This window comes from Hippopotamus amphibius, chromosome 15, assembly GCF_030028045.1.
Source record: "Hippopotamus amphibius kiboko isolate mHipAmp2 chromosome 15, mHipAmp2.hap2, whole genome shotgun sequence".
Taxonomy (NCBI): Eukaryota; Metazoa; Chordata; class Mammalia; order Artiodactyla; family Hippopotamidae; genus Hippopotamus; species Hippopotamus amphibius.
Window position 1 is genome coordinate 29,737,453 of NC_080200.1, and position 23,617 is coordinate 29,761,069.

Sequence of the window (23,617 nt, forward strand, 5' to 3'; positions counted from 1 at the left end):
CAGAGCCGCTGTTCCCCACGAAATGTGTGTCTCCTGCTGGCCTCCCGTCCTGGCCGGGCTCCAGCGGGGGTCACGCTTGGGACGACCCCTCACCTGCTCCTTCACCCCCCGGGGGCCCACTGGTCTGGGGGCCGCTCTGGAGACGAGGCCGGCACCGCGGGCCATCGGGCCCCGGGCCAGGCGTGGCGCGTGACTGACCATGGACCCCTAGCAAACCCCTGCCGCGGTGCCAGAGGGACGGCCTCGGGCTGGCTTCAGGTCCCGGGGCTCAGTGTTCGGCCTTTACCCAAACGTCTCCCCGGATTAGCTGCTCACAGTGGACCTCGGGGGTCGGTCCCCTCTGACAACCGCGGGGCCGGCGGGGCCGGGAGGTGCGGAAACCAGGAGACACTCAACGGGGGTGGCAGCCGCCCCTCAGGAGCTCAGGGCCCCAGGCCCCCGCCGGCGACGCGACAGCCTTATTAATCTGGGAAACGGGCGGGTGAGAAGAGACAAGCTGACGTCAAACCCGATGCTCGCTCTGGAAGGAAGCCCTGCAAACCCACAGAAAACGTGATTTGAACTTGTTACCCACTGAGAAAGAAATATACACACACACAGCACAGACGGTCGGACGGGCGTGCTGTTGCGACCTCTGCGTCTGGTGGCGTCGGACACACGCTTCTGTGCAGGGCGGGGCCTGCTGAGCGCGCGCCTGTGTCCTGCACAGACGCCCGTCTCACTGCCCCTGTGCCTCGTCCCGGCAGGCGGGAGCCGGCACCTCCTGGGAGATTTAACCTAACTTCCTTCTCGTGCGTGAGGTTTGAAGGTCTGTTCCCGCCTGGGAGACATTTCTTCCTTCCCTGTGAATTCACAGCCTTCGCTGAAGCATCACCTGCTTCTCCGCCTGTCCTTATCGCCCCGTGCTGGTGTGTCTTCACTTTCAAAGGTACGGCCACTTCGCTTCTTGTTCATGTTTTGCTACGTGCAGACATCTCCTGTTTAGGTAAATCCGTGGGTCTTCTGTTCCGTGGCCTCTGAGTTTTGTGTTACGCTTTAAAAAGTCATCCTTCCTCCTAAGTTTTCTACGGAATGTTTGATGTTCAATTTAACTTTACTTGAATTTAACAAAGAACATATTTTAAAATAGGCCTGGAAATGAAGGACCTGCCTAACCCCGGAGAGAAAGGCTCCCGGAACCCCTGGATTGAGCACGGCCCCTCCGGCCCCCGAGGGTGTCAGGGACCCGCCGCGCGCGCCTCACCCAGACAGCCTCAGCACCCGTCTCCCTCAGGGCCGGGAGCCGGCACCATCTTCCCACGCCCGCGGGTGTCTGTCTGTCTGGGCCCCTGAGCCACCGCAGACCCGGAGGAAGGGCCGGACCAGCCCGGTTTTTACTTGACTTCTCCCGTGCGGTCCCCTTTGTCTGCTTTTTCTGTCTGGTTGTCAGAAGACTGGCTCTGAGAGCATCCTTGTAGCAAGGACACATCTGAGCACCGATCTCCCCTCTTCCTCTGATACTGGGGACGTTGGCTCAGCCTGCACTTCAAGGAGGCGGCGCAGCACCCAGGCCGGCTCCTCCTGGGCATCTTCTCCGAAGCCTCGTGTGAGGACGCGGGTGCTCAGGGCTCACGGTCGGTCCCGGGCAGAAGTCCCGCGGAGTCCAGCGCCAGGAGGTGGGGGGTCACCGGGCTGCCCGCCCCCCACCGCCCACCACCCGGAATCTCTTCCGAGACCTTTTGTCTGGGCAGGGGTTCGCCCCCAAGACGTCTGTCTGGCTCCCACTGTCTCTAGTTTGTTCCTCGGATCTCACTGTGTTAGTTCTTTTCCAGTTTTCTTAGCTAGGAAAATCCTCTTTATATTTTCACCACCATTTTATTGTCTTCGTTTGAGCTCCTGTCTTATTGAATTTGTCTTCTTACTCTTGTCTGTGATGTGAAGCTCCACAGGCACTTTCCTTCTGTCTCCTAGGTAACGTCTTATTCCAGGCGGGGCCTCCCTCCCTGGCTCCCTTCCCCCCTGCCTCAGTGTCCGTCCCGGACGCCGTGTCCGGCTCTGTCCACACCCTCTGCTCTCAGGTGTGGGAGAGCACCTGGCCCGCACTTGCTGCCTGTGTGGGTCCACGTGCCTTCCCTTGAGCGAGCGATGGGGCCGACGTCCCTGTCCCTCCCCTGAGAGCGCTGGCATTAGGTCAGCCCCTGGTTCCCGGTGTGTCTTACTGATCTGGGGAGAGGGGGCCGCTCTCCATCTTCGCCCGGAGCTCCGGGGTCTCTGGTTGATGGGAATTCTTCACGAACCTTCCCACCAGCCAGGCCCGGTCAGGCCCGCGGGCGGCTCTCCCATGACCACCATCAGACGGCAGTCTGCATTGTAATGAGCTCATTAAACGGAAGACTGATTGATTTTAAACGGCAATTTGTTAGTGGCTCCGCCATTAAGCCCATAATGGGCGTTTTAGGAGTCGGTGGGCCACGTTCCAGGTGCCCCGGGCATCCGCGCCTGCTGCGGCCGGGCCAGCCCGGGGACGCCGTCCACCGGCTAGGAGGGAGGCGCGCGCGGTGGGGCCGGGGCCCTGCAGGCCGGACCCTCCCTTCTGCCCCAGCCCGAGCCGAGTTAGGACGGACAGTCCCTCGTGGCGCAGCTTCCGTGAGACGGGGGGGTGCCCGGTGCAGACGGCGGCCAGGGCGTCGGCGGCGCCCGGCAGCCGCGTCTTCTGCGGAAGCCGCGGGGACTCTCCACCCGTGGCTCACCGCCCCCCCCCAGCACCCCAGTCCGTGCTGGGGGCGCCTGCCGCGGGCCTGGCTGCCCAGACCCCCACGACAGCGAGCAGGCCCCAGTCCCCGCCCACCTTCGCCTCCTGCACCTTCGGAGACAGAAGCGCCTGCACAGCAAGCTCGGGGCCTCCGCGCCCGGCCGACCCAGAGCCCGGGCCACGGGCACACGGGGCCTTGCGCCCGGCCGGGCGGGGCCGCCTTCCCCATCCGGGCCACGTCTGCCAGGGAGCAGACCCTCAGGCCGGGAGGGCAGGGGCCGCCTGCGGCCTCTAGGGACGCGTGTGCCCCGTGTGTAAAGGGCCCACGCAGGAGCCGCGTGCGCGTCCGCCGGGGGGCCAGAGCCCGGCCAGGCCTGCAGGCACCTCGCGGGCAGCAGCTTCGGGGCGACTGGGGCCCGCCACGTGTGACAGGCGCGAATGCAGGGAGAGCACGTGACACCCAGGACCTAGCAGAGCGCCAACAACCGCGGGAGACGGGACGCGGTCTCTGCGGAGGACGGAGCCGGGTGCACTGCGGAGGCCGGCCTGCAGCTGCCCGCTCGCCAGGCCTCCCGACAGGGACCTCCGGGCCCACAGGTCACTGATCACCGGGGCCTGCAGAGTCACAGCTAATTAAGCACGGCTGCAGGACACACACGTCTACTGCTGATCACAAACCCTCGGGCTGACGTTAGAGGCCGGGAGGCGCCCGCGGCCAGCCGGCCATCCTGGAGGAGGCCCCAGGCAGGACGGGCGCCGCGAACGTCACTGGCGCGGTCCTCACGCCCCCCGGGACACGGCCGGGCGCCTGGGGCCAGGGCTCAGGCCCTCGGTGGCCGCTGCCCCCAGGGAGCTCTCAGCAGGAATCAGCTGAGTCCACGCGATGCAGCAGCACAGTAAGTCCCTTGGTTTTACTTTAACACGTACGAGCCTTGGTAAATCTAACCCTGCCTCAAAGTAACCGGACGAACAGTGAGACCTTCCAGACAGAAGGATGGGAAGCCGCTGGGATGCATGGGGCGCGCTCCCTGCTCAGGAGGATGAGCGGGTCCCGGTGGGACCTGAAATGTCACACACTCAGGGGCAAGGACAGACAGACACACACACAGGGGCAGAGACACACACGCAGTGACACACACATGCCGTGACACACAGGGACAGGGACACACATGCAGTGACACACACGCAGTGACACACACATGCCGTGACACACACAGGGACAGGGACACACACGCAGTGACACACACATGCCGTGACACACACAGGGACAGGGACACACACGCAGTGACACACACATGCCATGACACACACAGGGACAGGGACACACACGCAGTGACACACACATGCCGTGACACACAGGGACAGGGACACACATGCCGTAACACACAGGGACAGGGACACACATGCAGTGACACACACGCAGTGACACACACATGCCGTGACACACACAGGGACAGGGACACACACGCAGTGACACACACATGCCGTGACACACACAGGGACAGGGACACACACGCAGTGACACACACATGCCGTGACACACACAGGGACACAGACACACACACACAGGTCCCAGCCTGACTCTCCAGCACTCTCTACAGCCACGCCGTGGGGGCCCCGCGGCCCCTCCCAGGACAAGCACTGGCCCAAAGACCCTCGTCCTGTGTTCAGAGCTGTCTACGCAGATGCCACCCCCGCAGGGCAGGCAGCAACCACGGCGCAGGTGTGACCGCTGCTGTCACATGGAATTACATACATTAATAGTAATAATGAATAAGTGCAGGCAAGTCAGGCGTGAGCGCGTGGCCTGGCCTGCGCGCCAGCTGGGTCTGCTCCACACGCAGCGCCCTCCTCCCACGAGCCTTCTCCCTCCTTCTTCTGTGTCCACCTGCTCCTAGGCGCTCCACATGCAACAAAGCACGCAGCTGAAGCTCTGCTTTCTCATGATTTCATGACTGGCTCTAACTTGAAGACTTGGGAGAAGAATTTGCGACAATTACATCTCACGGCTGGGCACCGGTGGAGTGGCCCCCGCTGTCCCGCAGTGGACCCCCCGTCAACCACTGTCCAGCCAACTGTCCCCTGGGTAACAACCACAGGCTCTGGAAAAAGCCCCACAACAAACCCAGCGCTGAAGAGAGACCAGACGATGGCAGACACTGGAGGGGCTCCACACTCTGCAGAATGCACCAGCACTAGCTGATTTCCTTGTTCTTTAAGGTTTTTTTTCCCCCCCTGAGGGCAGGTCCCAGCTGGGGCCATGAATCGCAGCTAAAGCTTAAATAGAAGCCTGTCATCTGACGGGACTGAAAAATCAGAGGCTAGAGCTCAGGGTGACCACAGCAGCGGGAAAGAGAGGGGGTGAATCCCAGAAAGGAAAGAGCCTGAGAGGCCAAACCCCAAATTCTGTGCAGGAACTCTCAAAATCTCTGGTTGATCCTTGAATGACTCACAAGAGAGGCAGGTTGTGAGCTGCCGGCAGAAGCTAAAAATCCAGAGGTTTCAGCTACTGTCACCCCAGGGAGACACATTTGGAGTTTCAGTCCAGGCCTGGCAAAACCACAGTGCGGCAACAACAGCCACCACAAAAGCCAGTGCTCTCTAGAGGAACGTAATAGAGGGCAGAGTCTCTACAAGGTACCAGTCACAGTGCCCTGGAAACAATGCAAAATTACCAGACACAAGAAGAAACAGGAAAACGGGATCCACAAATCAGAGGAGGCCTTAAGATGGCCCAGATGTGGGAAGGCAAGGATTTAAAAACAGCTGTTATAACCACGCTCAAGGATGTAAAGGAAAATATACTTGTACTGAATTAACAAATACTAAACCTCAGCAGTGGAATACAACAGGATTTGGCATTTTCTTTCTAAAAGAGCCAGACAGTAAATTGTTTAGGTTTGTGGGCTACGTATTCTGCTTTTCAATTCCTCAGCTCTGCCACTATAGCACAAAAACATCTGTAATGTACATGAACAGATGGACACTGCTGTGTTCCAATAAAACTTTATTTACAAAAAAAAGGTAGCCAGCCCATGGGTACAGTCTACTGGCCCCTGAAATAGAAGATATCTAAAGGAACCAAATTGGAATTCTAGAATTGAAGAATTCAGTATCTGAAATAAAAACGTCAATGGAGAGGCTTAACAGCAGACGGAGGTGACAGGAGAAATTATCCAGTCTGAAGAACAAAGGAAAAAGAAAGATAAACAGTGAGCAGCGCCTCAGTGGAGTCCTAGAAAGAACGGCGAGGGGAGCAGGGCAGAAAAAATCTGAAGAAACAATGGCCAAAAATGGCCCCAATTTGATGAAAAATGTAAATTTACAGACATGAGAACTCCTTCAGATTAGACGATTTCCACTGATCTGTCTTCAAGTGAAGCTGGAACAGGTGTGAGACAAGCTGGGGGTGCAGAGCAGGTAAGTTTGTGTGGGGGAAGGGCCCCAAAGCTGCAGGTCAGAGGTGAAGCGGGCGCCTGGACTTCAGGGCGAGCCGGGTGGAGGCCGGGGCCCGGCCCCGAGCTGAGCAGCGCGGCCGAGGCCGAGGCCCAGGCGGTCCACGCCGACCCTGTGAGGTTAACGACACAGCGCGTGATGGCTGAAGGCAGCTGGGAATCAGGTCACTGAGACCTTATTCCATAAAAGAATTCATTGGACTCGCGCTGCAACAGGCACACCAGCAAACACAGCAAAAGCAGGTAGAGGGAAGGTTTCCAAATCAGAACACACAGACCCCTGAGCCAGCGCCGCGAGGACCCCCTTTCTCCCCACGAGATGTAAGAAGGGCCACGGTGGCTCGCACGCAGTGACCCTGCCTGTACAGAACGAGGAAGCCGCAGGCTGGCGGCCCTGGGGGCTAAACAAACCAGAAAAGGCATTCTTCAGAGTTCTGAGGTTCAAGAACATAAGGTTAGCCACGTCACAGGGCGGCACGGTGGGAGGAGGAACGTCCTGACCTCGGAGGAGCGGGTGGTCGGCCGGCCGGGGGCCTGGAGACGGAGGGGGACGACCGCAGTCGCTGTGAAGCCCAGGGGAGCCAGGACACAGGACGCCCCACCCGGGGGCGGGCCCAGGGAACGTGCAGATTTCCTGTAGGGCAGCGAGGTTACATCTCACTGACCTTTACACCTTCGTGCGAAAAATCTCAGAAAGCCTATTTTCTCTGAGGATGCCTTTGTGCAGATAAGTGTGCGGGCAACGGCCCAAGGGGTCGTAAACCACGCCTGCCATTCACGAGGCCGCCCACGGCCACTGCTATCAGGGCTCTCCCAGCACCGGCCCCCGAAGCCAGGACTTTGTCACGGGCCACTGCCCAGACCCAGCGCCGCGGGAGGCGATGGAACCACTGACTTCTACTGCGGACACCACGCCGCAGAGGGCAAGGGGCTTCTGAGGCGGGGAGACCCCCAGAGGACCCTGTGTGGGCACCGGGTCTTGAGAAAAGCCAGACCGAGGTGTGCAAGCCGGCCCCGGGGACGAACGGCACAGCCCACACCCTCCCTGGTGCGGCTTTGCACTCCCAGGCTCCCATCGCTTGGCCCAGACGCACACAGGAGGCTCGGGACCAAGGGCAGGAGCCGCCCCCAGGGACCCTCCCTGCCCCCCGGCACTGCGGGCCCCCCCCACCCAGTGCCGGGCCGCCCAGAGGGACAGCACCTGCCGGAGGGCGCAAGACGCAGGGTCCGGCGGGCTCGGGGCCCCTGTCCTCAGGGGCCTGTGCAGCCCGCTGCTGGCGAGGTACTGCTTTGTCACCTGCAGACGCGTTCTGCTTGTCGTAAGACGATCGTCTAGACCTCTCTGGGCCGTTGTAAAGATGAAAATCAGACTCCTGCAAGGAAGGTGGATTAAGGGCTTCCTCCCCAAGCCTGGTGAAAACGAAAGGGCAACGGTGGCATGTGTCGCCTTTATTTTCAGATTTTTGGCCGGGCCAGCAGGAAGGAGGGGTCTGAAGACGCCGGCATCCCGGCCCCCCCCCCCCCCCCGCCCTGCAGCCCACACGCTCCCTGCTGGGCATCGCCAGCGCGGGCCCCCACGTGCGTGGACCCAGCCCCATCGGCCACCTCGGGGGCGGGGGGTGGGGCGTCTTGGGCCTGAAAACCAGTGGCCGAATCACGCGGAGCACACGCAGAGCAGGTGAGGAAGCACCACGGGAGAGGCAGGTCCACGCTGCGGAAGGGCGCTGCATCCTTGGCAGAAACGTGCACATTCAGCGATTTACAAGCCTCTTGTTCAATGGGAGGAAATATGGCAGCGGAAGCTGAGAACGCCACGGAGGGCTGGAAGGTGACGGTAAAGGCTCTCTCAGAAGACAGAGGAAAATGACAGACAGCAACACAGGAGAGGAAATTCAAGAGGAGAGAGGACGAGAGGTTCTCTCGAAGGAGCTAGAAGTGGGGCAGAGGCAGAGACACAGACGGAGCAGCCCCAGGCGCCTCCGGAGAAAGGCTTATGCCTCCAGGGACCAAGCTCGGCGGATGAAACGCATGAGATCTGCCTCAAAGCGCATCACTACTGGGCGGGGGGAGATGAGGGGGGGAGGGGGAGGGGGTCCCCCGCAGGAAGCCAGTGGGTCTGATGAGGACGGTCTGTTCAGGACGGTTGACGTCACCCTCCACTGCAGCCCAGTCCCCAGAGGAATGCGGGGAAAGTCACACCTGGTGGGGAAAGAGTCCACCAAAGAGGGGCTCCCCGGGGCAGGAGGCACGGGACGCCAGGTGGGGTCTCAGTGGAGGGGCGAGAGGGATGGGGGTGGGGCGGGCAGGGCTGTGCTTGGCGGGGGGGGGGCCCAGGGGACCTGGGGTCTCAGGACGCGGCAGCAGACACGGGGGCTGGTGGGCCGCGCAGCACTGCAGCCCGTGGGGGTTTGCAGCAAGGAGTCATCCAAGGACGCAGAAAACGGCACCACCAACCACAGACAGTCAGTAACTTCAGGTAAAATAAAACGAAAGGTTGTGCAGGAAGCGGAACCGTGATCCGTGCTATCCCAGGCCACGTCTCGCACCGTCACAGCAGTGTGTGGCAGTGCGATCTTGGTGGGACGTCGGAGCTCAGGGAGCAAGCACGTGGGTCGGGGAAGCTCACGTCACAGCTCCTTCCTGGTCGCCCACCTCGTGCCCGGTCCCGGCCAAGCCAGCCTGAAATGTCCAACGCGCCCCCAGAGCCAGGGGCCGCGGGGCGAGCACGGCAGCCTCGCCGCGGGGTGGGGCGCGCTGTGCTCCCGGGTGACACGATCGTCTCCGTAGAAAATCCCAAGTAACCAACCGAAAACTCCTGGAACTGGTAAGTGATGACGGCGAGGCTGCACGATGTACACTAGCCACTGCTTCCTATAAACCAACCACGCGCGCCCAGCGTTTGAAATTTAATGCACAATACCGTTTACATCAACACCAAAAAACCCACACGTAGGTATAAATCTAACAACATATGTGCAGGACCTGCACGAAGAGAACTTCTAAAGTTGGATCAAAGACATTAAAGATGGAGATAAAGGGAGAGAGATTCTACATTCATGGACAAGAAGACGCAATTTGGTCAAGATAGTCCCCAACATAATCCATGGATACAACGCAATCCCAATAAAAAATCCCAGCAAGCTATTTTAAGTGAATATCAAGAAACTGATTCTCAAATGTACGTGGAGAGAAGGCAGAAGACCCAGAACAGCCCTGGTGACACTGAAGGAGAAGGACGAGCTGGAGGACGGACACCCCGACTCCAGGACTTCCTGGGAAGCTGCAGGAACCGAGGCAGCGGAGTGTCGGGGACAGAGCCCACACACAGAGCATCGGGCAGAGCAGCGAGCCCAGGAACAGACCCTATAAACACAGTCACCGGTCTCGACAGAGGAGCAAAGACAGCCCCACGGAGCAGAGACGGTCTCTTCCTCAAATGGTGCTGGACGAGGGACGTCCATAGAGAGGATGAATCCAGACGCAGACCTCACACCCTTCACAGGAGTCAGCTCAGAATGGATCAGGGACCTCAGTGGACACTCCCGGAGCACAAGACGGGAGAAACCCAGGTGACCTCGGGTTTGGAGGTGTGTTTTTAGACATAACGCCAAAAGTATGATCTATGAAAGAAAGAGGTGATAAGTTGGGGTTCATTGAAATGAATGCAGTGTCTGTGAAAGCTAAGAGAATGAAAAAAGTCACAGACGCGGAGAAAACCTTTGCAAAATATCTGATAAAGGATTCGTATGCAAAATATACCAACAACCCTTAAAACTCAATAAGAAAACAAACAGCCCAACTGAAAAGTGGGCCCCAAATCTAAAGAGACCCCCCACCGTGGAAGATGTGCGGCTGGGGAGGTAGGACACAGACGCTCATACCACGTGCCGTCAGGGAAACGCAACTGGAAAGCGCGCCACTGCTCACCCACCAGGATCCTCACGGTCCAGGCACCGGCGCACCGACCGCTGCCGAGGAGGCGGAGCGACAGGAGCCCCAGGGGCCACGCGAAGGGCGTCGCCGCTCGCCCCTCGGGAGGACAGTGTAACAGTTTCTTACAAACTCAACACACTCTTCCCACACGGATCCAGCAACCATGCTCCTCAGTACTTACACGAGTGACTTAAAACCTCATGTGCACACAGAACCCTGCACGTGGATGACTACAGCAGCCGCAGTCATCACTGCCAACACCTGGAAGCAACCGAGATGTCCTTCAGCAGGCGCATGGACTCGCTGTGGTCCATCCAGACCGTGGCATGTTCTCCTGCACTAGAAAGAAACGAGCTATCGGCCGTGAAAAGACACAGAGGAACTTTAAGCAGGTTACTGAGCGAAGGAAGCCATCTGAGAAGGCCACCTCCTGCAGGATCCCAACTCCAAGACACTCTGGAAAAGGCAAGACCGTGGAGACGGTAAAAGCGTCCGCGGTTGGGACGTCCCTGGCGGTCCCGTGGTTAAGACGCCACGCTTCCAATGCAAGGGGCACAGGGTCCATCCCTGCTCAGGGAACTAAGATTCCACGTGCGGTGCGGCCAAGAAAAGAAGACAGGTGGATACGTGTCATTAGGTACGTGTCCACACTCACAGGTTGCACGACACAGATGAAACTTTAATGTAAACCTTGGACGTCAGTTAATAATAACGTGTCGATATTGTTTCATCCACTGTCGCCAAGGATGGGTGCCAGTGCGCCGGCGCCGTGTGTGGCGGTGGGGCGGGGCGGGGCGTCCCGGGCGCTCTCCCAACTCTCTGCCCAAGTGTCCTGTAAGTTTGCAACGAGACGTATTCAGCCTGGTCGTTTTTAAAAAACAGCATCTCTGGGTCAGGCCAGGGCGGAGGTGACCCATCGAGGACAAGAGCACAGCAGGCGGGCAGAGAGGCAGCGACCGAGGTCGCCAGCCTGCACCTTCCCGCCAGCGTGAACCCCCCGTCCCGATGCCACGGCACAGCCGCTGCGGGGAGGCTCCCCTAGAACGTAAACAAACAAAAGTCCCACTCTTTACGGCAAAGAGTGTCGCTGCCCACAGGGAAGGGCTCCGCGGCTCAGACGCGTGAGGTCCGGGGCCTGGGACGCCGGTGTGGGAGGGGCCCTCTCCGCTGGGGGCACGCGGTGGGGGCACCAAGGAGGGCAGATGCCGAGGGAGGCGTGCGTGCGCGTGAGTGTGGGCGAGCGTGAGCAGGGAGGCGCCACCTCGAGACACCAGCGCCTGCGGCCCGAGCGCCGGAGTCCGCGACGCAGGGCAGCGGGCAGAGACCCGGCGGCTCCGCTCCCCTGGGCCTCAGGGCGAGAGGCCCTCCCGGGGAGGAGGTCCCGCCCGGGCCCGGCAGCCCCGCTGCCCGGAGGCGTGCGCGCCTCACCCCGTGGGCCCCTCGCTGCTCCGGAGGAGGGCGCGGCCGGGGGGCAGAGGACCTTGCTCCCGGACAGCGGACAATCTGTCCCGTTTAACGTTTAACTTCCCACAGTCAGGCCGCGGGGCCCGCGTGGATCCGGCTGAGAGCAGCTAAACGCGGCCCCGGGCTCCTGCAGGCGGCTGGGGGGCGGGGAGGCCGTGGTCCTGCGCGCTCCGGGCGGCCCGTCCTCGGCGGCCACGCAGGCGCGGGGCCAGGGCCGGGCCTCCCCCGAGGACGGGCTGCCCGGGCAGCCGGCCTCCCTCCCGCGCCGGTCCTGGCCGCCGCAGGCCCCCTCCCCGGAGATGCTGCGGCCACCGGCCCCGAGCAGGCTCAGGACGCCAAGGGCTGGCGGCACGTGGCCCGGGAGGTGCTCGCTGCACCTGCCTTCCTGACACGTGCGGCTCAGCAACCCTGAAGGGGGCTCCCGGCGGCGGGGAAGCCGGCTGTACACGCCAAGCCCTCTGGAGCGGCTGCCTGGCCAGTGCCCTGGCTGCCCTCGAGGGCAAGGCGGGGGGCTGCACGCGCTCCCTTGGTGTCCGCCCCGCCCCAGCCAGGGGAGGCCGGGGGAGGGGTGTCGGGAAGAGAGTCCCAGAGCCCTGGGGGGGGGCAGTCAGCGGTGGGACTGGCTCCCCTGGTCTGGCGAAAGGAGCCGGCCCTTGTCCCTGGGCGGCCGGCCACGTGGGCCCACCCTGCACCTGCCAGGGCCTCCCGTGGGGGCGCCCCGGGGGAAGGCAGAGGAGGTGCTGGGCCAGGACGTGGTCCCCTCAGGCCTCAGGCCCCCGGTGCAGGCGGCGGCAGGGCTCGGCCAGGGCGCCCCGGCCACCGGGACGGGCTCGGTTCCACCGAGTCAATGAGTAAAGGGTTTTGACAACAGGTGCTGCCTTCTCCATCCCGGGGCCTTCTCAGAGACTTACACCTGCCCTCCTTTTCCAGTCTCTCCCCAGGAAGGTAGGCTGTACGGCGCAGGGGAGGGGGCGCGGGGCCGGCCCGGCGCTGCCCGGACGCGGCGGCGTGTCCACAGGCCCCGCCGCACACGCTCCCCCCGACCCGGTGCGGCTGACGAATCACAGCTCTAAACGGCAGTCACACGACCCCTCCGCGATCCCAGCCACACAGCGCCGGAGACCCCGGCACTGAAAGGGCCACCTCGCAGCCGGGGTCCGAGGGGCACCCGCGTGGGGCCGCCCCCGGCTCCCAGAGCGGCCGCCCCCGCAGGCCTGGCCGGCCCGCCGGCGGGCAAACGCCAGCAGCCTGGGGAAGGCCCGCCGTCATCCCGCCCCGGCACAGGGGACGGGCGCGCGGGCGCGGCGCCGGCACTGAGGGCCGCGGGGCCCTGCCCTGGCTGCTGCCGGGACGTCCTGGCCACCCCGTCCACCTCGGACGTCGCGTCTGTAGATACTGTGCGACTGTCCTGGCGTTTTCGTTTCATTCAGCTACTGTCCACTGACGTCTTAGGAAGGCTGGGTGCTGTCTCCGGGCGCTAAACGGTCACAGAACGCCCACCAGCCACCTTCCAAGCGCCTGGTTACGTCCACACCTGCGGGTGATGCTGCGGCTGGCCGTGTCCCTGCCGAGGAGGCTGAGGTGTCCGAGGTGACCGCAGCCCGCCGGCGGCAAGGCCATCACACGTCCTCGTAGAGGCGGTGACAGAGCAGGCAGCCTCCGGGAGCCCGGCCGGGAGGTGCTGCTGGGACGGCGGAGACTCATGCGCGCGCGCCTGGCCCCAGCCTCCCCCCGGAAGCTCCGATTCGAGATGCCGGGGACGACCCCCAGGGCACTGAACCAGACTGAGAACCGCGGGTCTCGCCAGGCTTCCCGGGAGCCGATGGGAGTCTGAGGCTGGCGACACGCCCGCCCCAGGTGGCAGGGCAGCCAGGCCCCGTCTGCATTGTCAGCTGAAGCAGCAGAAGGAAGGCTGAGCGGCCTCGGGCTGCGGACGGTGCGGCGGGCACGGCAGGCACACGCGGAGCTGCCCTGCCCGTGCGGCAAGGGGGTGACACCGCCCTCCTGGGAGCCTGGCCTCCGGACTGGCCTCTGCAAAGTAGCAGGAGGGAGGCCGGACCCCTGCCACCCCTGCCCCCGGGCAGCGCGGGTGAGCGAGCCTGCTCCCAGGCCTGCCCTGGCGGTGCCTGGTGGCTTCTCCAGCTGGAAAGGCCTCTGCGACCCCAGGACACAGCTCTCAGGGGCCAGGCCTCCTCGCCCACCTGCAAGCTCTTCCCAGCGGCTGTCCCGGGAGCCCAGCTCCTCCTGCTGGAGGGGAGGAGCGGAGTGGAGCCTCCTCACGGCCCCGCGTCCGGGCCGATGCGCCCTCCAGCCGTGTGGGGTGAAGACCACACGAACGCTCGCCAGGCCCCCAGCCTGCTCACTCCTCACGGACCCTGCTGGCGTGTTGGGACCCTGCAGGCGTGTTGGGACCCCGCATGAGGGGACCTCAGGCCCTCAGGTCCCCGTCACCCACAGCCACGTGGGGACTGGATCTTAGAGCCACAGGTGGAACCCGCAGCCCGCGGGCGCCAGCACACACACGCACGTGTGCGGGGGCCTCCCGGGGGCCCGCCTCGAGGGGCCCACGTCTGCGCTGAGCGCCCAGCACGTCAGGCCACGTTCTGAGGGCAGCGGGCTGGGGAGGCCGCAGGCCCCACCCACTGTGCCCCAACGTCCAGGGCAGAACCCTATGAGCTGGTGGTTTCCCACCCTTTGAATGGTTCCAAAAGCTGTCAGAAACAGACATCTCCGGCTTTCCGTCTGCCTTTCCCACTGAGAACTCAAAACCTTGGACTTTGGCATCATAGCTCTGCAGGTGGTGAACTCATCGGCGGCGTCCTGATTCACCCGGGGTGGGACGGAGCCTGACCCTCCCCTCCACGCGCACTGGGTGGGTCGTAGAGGCCCTGGCCTGCCCTGCCCCGAAGGCTGCGGGCCCAGGCTCACAGGACGCCCCCCCGAGCTGACACCTGGCCGCCTGCCAGGGCCACGGCTGTGCCTGGCGCATCGGGTTCAACCTGGGGCCTGGGAGGACGCGCCTCCATGCCCCCCCCCCCCACGTCCACCCCCGCCAGCCTGTCCCCCGTCTCCACCACCCGGCCCTAAGCACCTACCACCACAGCCCCCGTGGCCCTGACACCCTCCCCTACCCCCAGTGCGGGGCCCCCCTGGCCGGCACCGCCCCCTGAACCCCCTGCCCCGGCCCCGCTCGCTCTGCCAGCCCCGCCCTTTGTGGCCCATCGCGACTGCCCCCGAGATGGGAAGCCTGCACTCTGGCCACCAACGGACCCCTCCGCCTGGACTCTGACCCCACCGTGTCCGACAAACCCTGGGGCCTCTCCATTCATTCTAGAACACTCAGGTCACGGATGTGGACCTGAGACACAGCCAGCCCCGAGGAAAGACCCCAGGACCTGGAGGTGCCGCCGGGGGGCCTCGCGGTGGGACCTCAGCCAGGGCCCGGCAGGCCGGGTCAGCCAGGCGGGGCCGGGGTCCCGGCAGAGGTGATGCGGCACCAGGCCGCTCGCCCTCCTGGGACGCTGGAGGCAGAGGCCGGAGCAGCACGGCCCGGCTGGACCTCGGCGCTCAGACGCCTCGTTCAGAGGCTCCGGAGGGCAGACCTGGGTCTCCGTTCAGATCCTAGAGCAGGGACGCACCGTTTTCCTGGCTTGTCTGTTCTGAACATGCGTATGGGAAGAATCTTACAAAATCAGAGGGATTCTGCTGACATTACAAACCTCCCTGGGGCAGCGCAGCTCGTGCGGGGGCGGGCCAGGCCTGCCCTCATCTCTGCCTTGGGGTCTGGTCCCTCCCCGTGGGGTCAAGCGTGCTTGGCTCGGAGGCCTCCACGGCCCCACTTGACCAGCCAACCTGCGGGCCCCTCCCCCTCCACCCCTCCCCTGGCTGGCTTCCTCAGCTGCCCCTCACACACGCCCCCACACGGCCACCTCAGGGCCTTTGCACGGGTGTCTGGACCCTGGAAACGACCCCGCAACCCTGAGAGCTCACTCCGCCCACCTGCCCCACTCCCGTCTCTCCCTGTCCTGCCGGCACTGGACTCCTGGTGGCCTGAGGCTGCCCTCACCTGCCCAGGGGAGCGATACACCCTGAGGGAGGTCCGGGCTTGCTTTAGTGGGAGCCGTGTCCTTGTGGCCTGCAGCGGTGCCAGGCACGTGGCGGCCTTGGCGCTCAGAGCTGTGGCTGTATTAATAAAATAATCAAACATCGGAGCCCAGGTGTCATCACGGGGCTGGGGACGCCGTGCTGCTGGCTCCGAGTCCAGGCTCCGCCCAGAGGCCCGTGGGCCGCGGGCAGGCATCTGCCTGCAGCCTGCGCGGCACGCCTGCGCATCTGTTCTGTCCCGTCTTGCTCCAGAAGCAGGACTGGGTGTGAATCGGCCAGATTTCAGCTGGTGGGGGGGCTGCTTCCGGCCAGGCCTGGCGCGGGCGACCTCTCCCCACCCTCTCCCCGCCGGGACCCACTCACCCTCGGGGCTCGAGCTGCTGCGGTCTCGCCCCGAGGGCGGCATGGTCCCGGGCGGGCGGGCCGCTCAACGCGGGTTACCAATCTGGCTCAGGAGCCGAGCGCCCCGAGGGTTTGGACGGAGCTCACGCCGCCCGGAAGAGCTCATTCCTTCACCTGCTCAGGCGCCCGGCCCAGCCCGCACACACGCCCGCACGCAGGCCCGCAGGGCCTCCAGACGCGGCAGGAACAGACACCGCCCCGGCCTCTGCAGAGCGGACCTGCTGAACCAAGACCCCGGTGTTGAGGGGGCGACCTCAGGACCCCGGTGGGCTCGAGGGTTCTGAGCTTGGAGGAGGAGGGGGCAGAGATGCTGGTGGGTGGGGCTGCTGGCCTGGCCACAGGGGGGACTGGGGCTGCCGTCTGCGCTTCAGCTGGAACCCAGGGACGCCGGCAGGGCGCAGCCTTGCACCCACGGGGTCTCGCTACTCCCGTGCCCGGCCCCCACCCGGCCCCCCACCGCTAATGGTGTACCTCCCCACCCTCACCCAGCCCGCAGGCCCCTGGAGCTCAACTCCCCCAGTCTCATGGGCTCTGTAGGCAGGGCTGGGGGGGAGGGGCCTCCGAGGCCCCTGGGCTCCGCCCGCGGTCCCCCCCCCCCCCCCCCCCCCCGCCCTGGGCCGACAGGAGACAGACGGGGAGACAGACTGCACAGCCTCAAGGAGGGATGGAGAGGGGGCAGGAGACACCGAGCTAGGTCGGGAAGGAGGGCGGGGGCCGGACGGGAGCAAAGGTGTAGGCCTCAGTGACGCAGGCCTCACGCCAGGAGAGCACCACCAAGGTGTGACTGGCACAGGGTCAGGGCCCCCAGCTGTGCCCACCTCAGCCCAGGTAGAAGACTGCCCACTCTGGGCTCCAGCACAGAGAGGGCTGGGGCGGCGGGCTGTGCTCAGAGGCCCGGGGGCAGCCCGGTCCCCACACCCAGCCGGGGCAGAGCTGGAGGAGTCGCCCCGTCTCCGAGGGAAGGCAGGGCGCGTGGAGGAGGCCCAGGAGCACGCCCTGACCTTGGCCGGCCCTGACCGGGGCCGCGGCACACGGAGCCCCCCACCCCCACCCTGCGACGCGCTCCTGGTAAAGCTTGTGTCAGAAGGGACGCGGACGCTGGGAAGAAAGAGAATGGGAGGCTGATGGGGCACCGGGCTGGGAGAGCCCACAGGCAGGTGTCCGTGACCTTCGGGACCTGCAGTCTCAGGAAACCACCGTGGCTCTCTCTTGGACTCTCTTGCGGGAAATTAGCCGGATGGAAAAATCCCTGGCGCGTCCCTCCTGAGCGGGCAGGACTGAGGCTATCAGATAGCACTTCCCAACCTTTGCCCCTTCCTCAGGATACTGCAAAGAGACACCTTAGCGCCAAATGCCCAGATTGTTTTACAGCTCACAGCTAATTCTCCCACGGGCAGTTCCTGACAAATGAGACTTTATACTCTCAGCGCGGAATGTCCCTCCCATAGAGACTCTTGGGTGAGGCCTTGGTTCCAAGACCTTGGGTGATGGGTCTTGACTCCATCTGTCCTGCCAGGCTTGGGACCCACTGGGGCCCACGGATGCGTCTACTCCCGGGAGGACGGGGTCCACCGAGCACGCCTGCCGCTCACCCTGCCTTTCTAGGTCACCCTTGTCCTCCAGGTCCTCTCATGCATTCCTTTGGGTGGTGTAAGGGAAATTTGGTGGGAACAGGGAGGCGAGCATGCTGGAGGGCGCCCAGGAGCCCACAGGAAAGAGGGACTGGGGTTGCGCACAGGACCGGAGCGCACCGAGTGAAAACCACGAGCTTCTGGCTGCCACCCCAGGAGGTAAATACTGCCGACAGCCTCCCTCCACCGCCCCGGAGCACGACTCAGGGCAGACAGCCAGCTCCCGAAGGCCGAACTTCAGAGAAGTCCACCGACACGGCAGCCGGTTCAGGCAGGAGCCATGGGTGTCCCGGCACCCGTAGTCTGTGCCCCCTCCTCTGGCAAGGGCCGGGGCTGGACTGCAATCGTGCTGACCGATGAGAAGCCACAGTGAGCGCGCTTGGCGAGCGACAGGCACCGGGGTGACAGCCTCTGCAGGCCCAGGTCCCAGAGGGGCGGAGCGGGTACGGTGAGAGGATGGGGTGGCACGTGTGACCCTAAATGCTCCAGCTGCTCCTCAGGGTTCCCCGGGGGGACCGCGTCAGGCTCCCTGCTGGTTAGGAAAGGCCCCCGTCCCCACCCCTGCTGCGGTCTCTCCCTCCAAGACTGGGTGAAGAGGGAGGAGGTGACCAAACACGGAGCTGGAGCACTTGCAAAACCCCAGGGGCCACGGGGCAGGGGGCCGAGGGTCTCAGAGGACCACGGCTGCCGGGCGCCCCTGGGCCGGCCGCCATCCACGCAGCCTGCTGCCTCCTCTGAACCCAGGTGGGCCCCCCAGGCCCCTGGCTCGTCTCAGGGTGTTTCTGCCGGGGTGTGGGGCAGCCCCTCCCTCCTGGGGGGTCTGGGTGGGGCCGGGGGGCAGGTGCCCTCTTAGAGAGAGAGGAGAGGAGGAGAGAGGAGAGACAGTGGCTTCCCGCCCCCCAGCTTCCAGCTCAGAAGTGAGGTCACCCCCTCGGCCGCTCTGGCCGGAACTCAGCGCCGCGCCCGCCCCGCCCCCTGAGTGCCGGGAGCGCCACATCCAGGGCGACCAGGGGTATGCCCTCCACCCCCCTGAGGCCTGCAGGAGCACCCACCCGGCTCGCCCCACCCCCTGCAGGCTGTCTCCAGAAGCTGCCCGGGTCTCCGTCCTCAGCTGGGGCCCCCACCCCATGCGGCCACAGCCTCGCCATCCAGGGCGTCAACGTGGGCCCCCCGCGCCTGGGGCGTCGGCCCCCAGGGGAGGTTGAAGGAGAGAGAACGGGATGAGGGAGAGGGAGTCCAGCCTGGCCCAAGGCCCAGACAGATCCTGGCGTGTATGCGGGAGGGGCTGCAGGCTCGAGACCCCTACGGTGCGCACGTCCCACCCAGGACCCCGGGCTTCCACACACACCCGGGGACAGACACCGCCCCCCTGCAGAACGGTCCCCAAGCTCAGGCCCCGCAGCTCGCCCGGGAGCCTGACCGGTCCCCTGGCCTCAGCAGCCCCTCGTCCCCGTCTGCATTTCTTAAAGACGCAGCAGCAGGCGGGGGCCCCGGGGGCCCAGATGCATTCAGACGGGGGCCTGGGGCCTTGGAGGTCTGCGGGCGCGGCAGCCACGCCTGTTCCTCATCTGAGGTGCGGGCAGACGTCTGTGCAGACACACCTGGTGGGCTGCAGGCGGGGGGCCCTGGGCACCAGACAGGTCCTTGGAGGCGCTGGGTGCGGGTCTGGGGGGAGCCTGGGGCGGGGCCCCGCCGTGGCTGGAGAAGCAGCGGCCAGGGGGCAACGGGGACAGGACGGGGCAGAGCGGGTGGGGGCGCTCCGGACGGGGGGGGCGAAGAGGGGCTCACGCGAAGCCGGCGCCGAGCCCCCCGGAGGCCCTGCGGACCCGGGCAGGGCCTGCGCAGCAGGTTCCGGAGGACGGGGAGGGCCCGGCTCCCTTTCTAAGAGGGCAGAGCGGAGTCTCTGCTGCGCGGCCCGCTCACAGGCGACACCCCGGGGCCTGCACAGCAGCGGCCTCCAAACACAGCGCGGGCAGAGGCGGGGCCGGGGGGCACCCGCGGGCCAGCTCGGTCAGTCCCGTGGGTCTTCTCTCCGGGGACGTCTCTCATGTTTCCTGAGAGCCCCCCACCCAGGCCTCTCCCGGTGCTCGCCGCTCCCCCCTCAGGCGGGCCCAGCAGCCGCAGGGGAGCGGGAGCTACGGAAGTGGCGAGGGCGCCAGGAAAGCACATTCTGGGCCCACCCGGCCCAGGAGACGGAGCGGGCTGGAGCAGGGGGCCACCCCCTACCCCCCGCCCCCAGAAAAACTCCCCTCCGGAGGGGTCCGAGTGCTCAGGAGACCTTGCTTCGGGCAGGCTCTTCCTGGGTGAGTCACAGACACTGGGCCTCCAGGCGCAGGTCCCGCGTCTGGACCCGGGAGGGCTTGCACAGAAAGGACAGGCTCGCTCTACACGACGGGGGGCTCCAGGCCCCAGGGGCAGACCCCCAGAGTGTCACGGGTCCACCTCGCACACATCCTCATGGTGGTTTCGCAGAAGAGAGAAGGTGGCCGAGGAGGAGATCCCCGCCACGCCCCAGACACCGGTCAGCTCCCAGGGAAGCCTCAGGGCGGGGCGCGCCTAGAGCCCCAGGTTGAGGCTGGACCTGCCCGGTTCGTGACGGGCGGCAAGTGGCCAGGGTCGGCAAGTCCCCTGCGGCAGAGACGGCTGGAGGAGACGCGCGTGGGACCCCATCTCAGTGCTCACATTCACTCCTGACATCACAAACCCCCACCGGGACCGGGCAGGCAGGGCCGAGGAGATAAACAGACACCGGAGGGAAAGGTGGGGGGGTGGGGGGGGCAGAGGGCCGGAGAGCTTTTAAGAAGGAAGGAAACGAGCGACTTGAAGGAAGGTCGTTGCCACGGCAGGACACATGGCAGGCAGGCTGAAGGAGAGACAAGCTGTAACCAGCCACCACCAGGAACACCAGGAACCCCCAAAGGCAAGTCCAAAGTCCTCTGACCGACTCTCCCCAGAGCCTGCCCCTCCCAGTCCTGCTGAGGAGGTCAGCACCCCCCCAGGACCCTCCCCATTCCACACCCACTGCGGACCCATCCCTGTCCCAGCTGTTCTGCGGTGCGGGGGGTGTCCTCAGACCCCCTCACAGGGTCTCCCCTGCTCCAGCTGCTACGTTACACCTGCCCTCCCATCTCCGCCCCCTCCGGGAAGACCCTCCCTGTGTGGATCCGCGTTGAAACTTTGGTCCTCAGGGGCTCTTGAGAAAGCTGACCTTCCTGTCAGCTTGCCCGGGAGTTACCTGCAATTCCCACTGTGCCGGCTCACTGGAGCAAGTCCAGAGGAGCGAAAACTGACAGACCGAGGGTTTTGCAGGAGAAACACTGTCAATGGAAAACTTGCTCCTATAAATAGGACTTTACTGGGTTTCGTCCTGAGCGGCACCGTCTCCCTCTCTGCGCTGGGGATGGAGCGCCTCAAAGCAAGGACCACCCCTCGCTCCTGCAGTCACAGCCGCGACAAGCCCCACAGAAAGCCCGGCTGCAGGAGCCCCAGCGCCGGGCGGCCCCGCGACTCCGCCGGCCTGGAGCCCTGGGGCCGACGCAGCCCCGGCCGTGGAGGCCCGGCGATCCGGGGGCCCGAGGAGGCCGCGCGCGCCCTGCGGGACCGGGAACCCCTCGGGCACGCGCGCGGCCGCTCCGGGCCCGGCCAGGCTCGCGCTCCCCGAGCCTCGCCCTGCGCCAGGGGTCCGCGTCCCCGGGGGCGCTCCCCGACGGGACCGCCGGGCGACCGACGCCGGCAGACCGCGGAGCCGGCGGAGCCCGGAGGCAGGCGGCGCGCGCGGCCGGCTCCGTCCCCCGGGGCGCAGCGCGGGGATTCGCGGCGGGGCCGGCACCCCGCGCCCGCGGAGCCCGAGGCGGCTTACCGATCTTGGCCAAGCTGGCCACGAGGATCCAGAGCGCGATGATGTACGGGTCTTGGACGTGGTGCCACTTGAAGGTGACCACCTGGAAGCCCCGGGTCTCCCCGTGCGCGCCGCCGGGCTCCTCCTCGAAGCCCCGCGCCCGCGGCAGCCCGCCCAGCGCCAGCAGCAGCCCCAGCAGCAGCCCCCGACCGGGGCCCGCACGCCCCGCCATCGCCGCCGCGGCTCAGCGCCCGGCCCGGACGCGCATGTCGCGGCTGCCCCGCTGCGCTCGGAGGGCCGCGCGGAGCCGGCGGGCCGCGCGTGGGGCGGCGCGGAGCCGAGAGCGCTCCGGCGGGCGGGCCGCTGTCCCGGTCCCCGCCCGCCGGGCGGCCTTTAATCCGGCGGCCCCCTCCCGCCCCGGGGCGGAGCCTGTCCGCCCGCGCCGCGCACACACGCGAGCGCGGAGGAGCCGCCGGCCCTCGGCCCGCCCGCCGGCCCGCGGCGCGCGCCCTGCCGGCCCGGCCGGGCCCCAGCCCTCGCCTCCCCCGCGCGCGCGCGCGCCCCGGCCTCGTGCCCCGGCCGCGCCCCGGGCAGGTCCCCAAGCCGCGCCCCGGGCTCCGGCAGCTGGAGGGCGCGGGCCCGGGCGCCCGCCTCCCCCGGCGCGGAGGGCAGCACCGGAGGGCGGGCCGGGGTCCCCGCGGGCGCGGCGCGGCGGCGGGGTGGCCCGGGGCGCCCCGTATCCCTGACGGCGCGGGACCCACCAGAAGCCCGCGGGTCAGGAGGCGCCAGGCCCTCAGCCCCCTGCTGTGTCCCCACCGGGTCAACACCTCGTCAGGGACCGCGGCCTCCCTCCTGAGCCTTGGGTGGGGGAGAATCCCAGTCCCTCCGCGCGTCCGCCCCCAGGGCTGCCCCCGTTCCTTTCTGGGAGGGCCCCCACCCCCCGACCTGGGAGCCCTGCGCCCCCCCCTCCCCCCGCCCCGCGAGCGGGCTCTGGGCCCTTTCCGCCCTGACGGCTTGGCCCCGGCTCCGGGCCTCAACGCTCTCTGGCCTGTGCTGCCGGCCGCGCGGCTCACCTGGGCCGGGGCTGAGGCCCGCACAGCCCTGCCTCGCCTGCTCCCAGGCGACCCCCCCACCCCCACCCCCAGGCCCAGCCTCAGTGCCTCCCGGCAGCCCCTCTTCCAGCGGTTCTGCCCCAGACCTCGGAGGCAGGCCCCTTGCCTCCAAGCCCCCAGCATACCTGTCCGCTGCACCTTAAGCGCGCACACGAAACCTGGCCGCAGCTCAGCACCTGTGGCCACCACGCAGCGGCCCAGAGCTTCCCGCCCGCCCCCTTCACCTGCCCTGTCGGCCTCCTGCGGACCCTCTGACTTAGAGGAGAGGCAGGGTCCTCCCAGGACCCGGGGCCCCTCGCTGACCCCCTTGGAGCCTCCTTCTGGGGGACCTGGGCTCCCTGAGGAGTTTGCTCTCAGGTCTCCTCCTCCTCCTGCCACAGCTGGTCGCAGCTCACAGTTGTGACACTTGGGCTCCCCTCCTCCAGGCTTCTGGGCAGGTCTGCCCTCTCCGTGGGGGCGTCTGTTCTGTGAGTGAGGGGCTCCCCAAAGCGGATGAGGCTCCTGGATGCCTCCCCAGTTCCTGAAACACCGCCTGACACAGAGCACGGTTGGATGGATGGACAGATGGGTGGGCAGATGGCAGGTGGGGAGAGGGATGGGTGGGTGGGTGGGGAGGGGAGGGGTGGGTGGGGGAGGGGTGGGGAGGTGGGTGGGGAGGGGGAGGGGTGGGTGGGGGAGGGGTGGGGAGGTGGGTGGGAGGGGGAGGGGTGGGTGGGGGAGGGGGAGGGGTGGGGAGGTGGGCGGGTGGGGGGGCAGGTGCGTCTCCTAATATCTGAGTCTGTGTCGGGTCCCAGGAGACCTGAGCGGTATGACTATTGCTTGGGTTTTCTCCCCGGTTCCGTGCTGATGGGAAGTGGCCACCCGTGGTGCAGTAGAGAGAGAGCGGGTTCAGATTCTGCTCCACTGGGCAGCTTGGCTGGGTGGCTGAGCCCTGAGTAATGGGTGAG

At 65.7% G+C, this 23,617-nt stretch overlaps 1 protein-coding gene across 1 annotated transcript; it reads left to right on the forward strand.

The window, feature by feature from the left end:
• The first annotated feature begins 18,993 nt into the window (after nucleotides 1–18,993).
• Nucleotides 18,994–23,073, forward strand: LOC130836418 (basic proline-rich protein-like). The gene is made up of 6 exons (XM_057708452.1): nucleotides 18,994–19,324; nucleotides 19,646–19,730; nucleotides 19,826–20,023; nucleotides 20,193–20,241; nucleotides 21,162–22,277; nucleotides 22,462–23,073. Exons 1-6 carry the CDS (start codon nucleotides 18,994–18,996, stop codon nucleotides 23,071–23,073), a joined length of 2,391 nt encoding a protein of 796 aa, XP_057564435.1.
• Nucleotides 23,074–23,617: the final 544 nt, after the last annotated feature.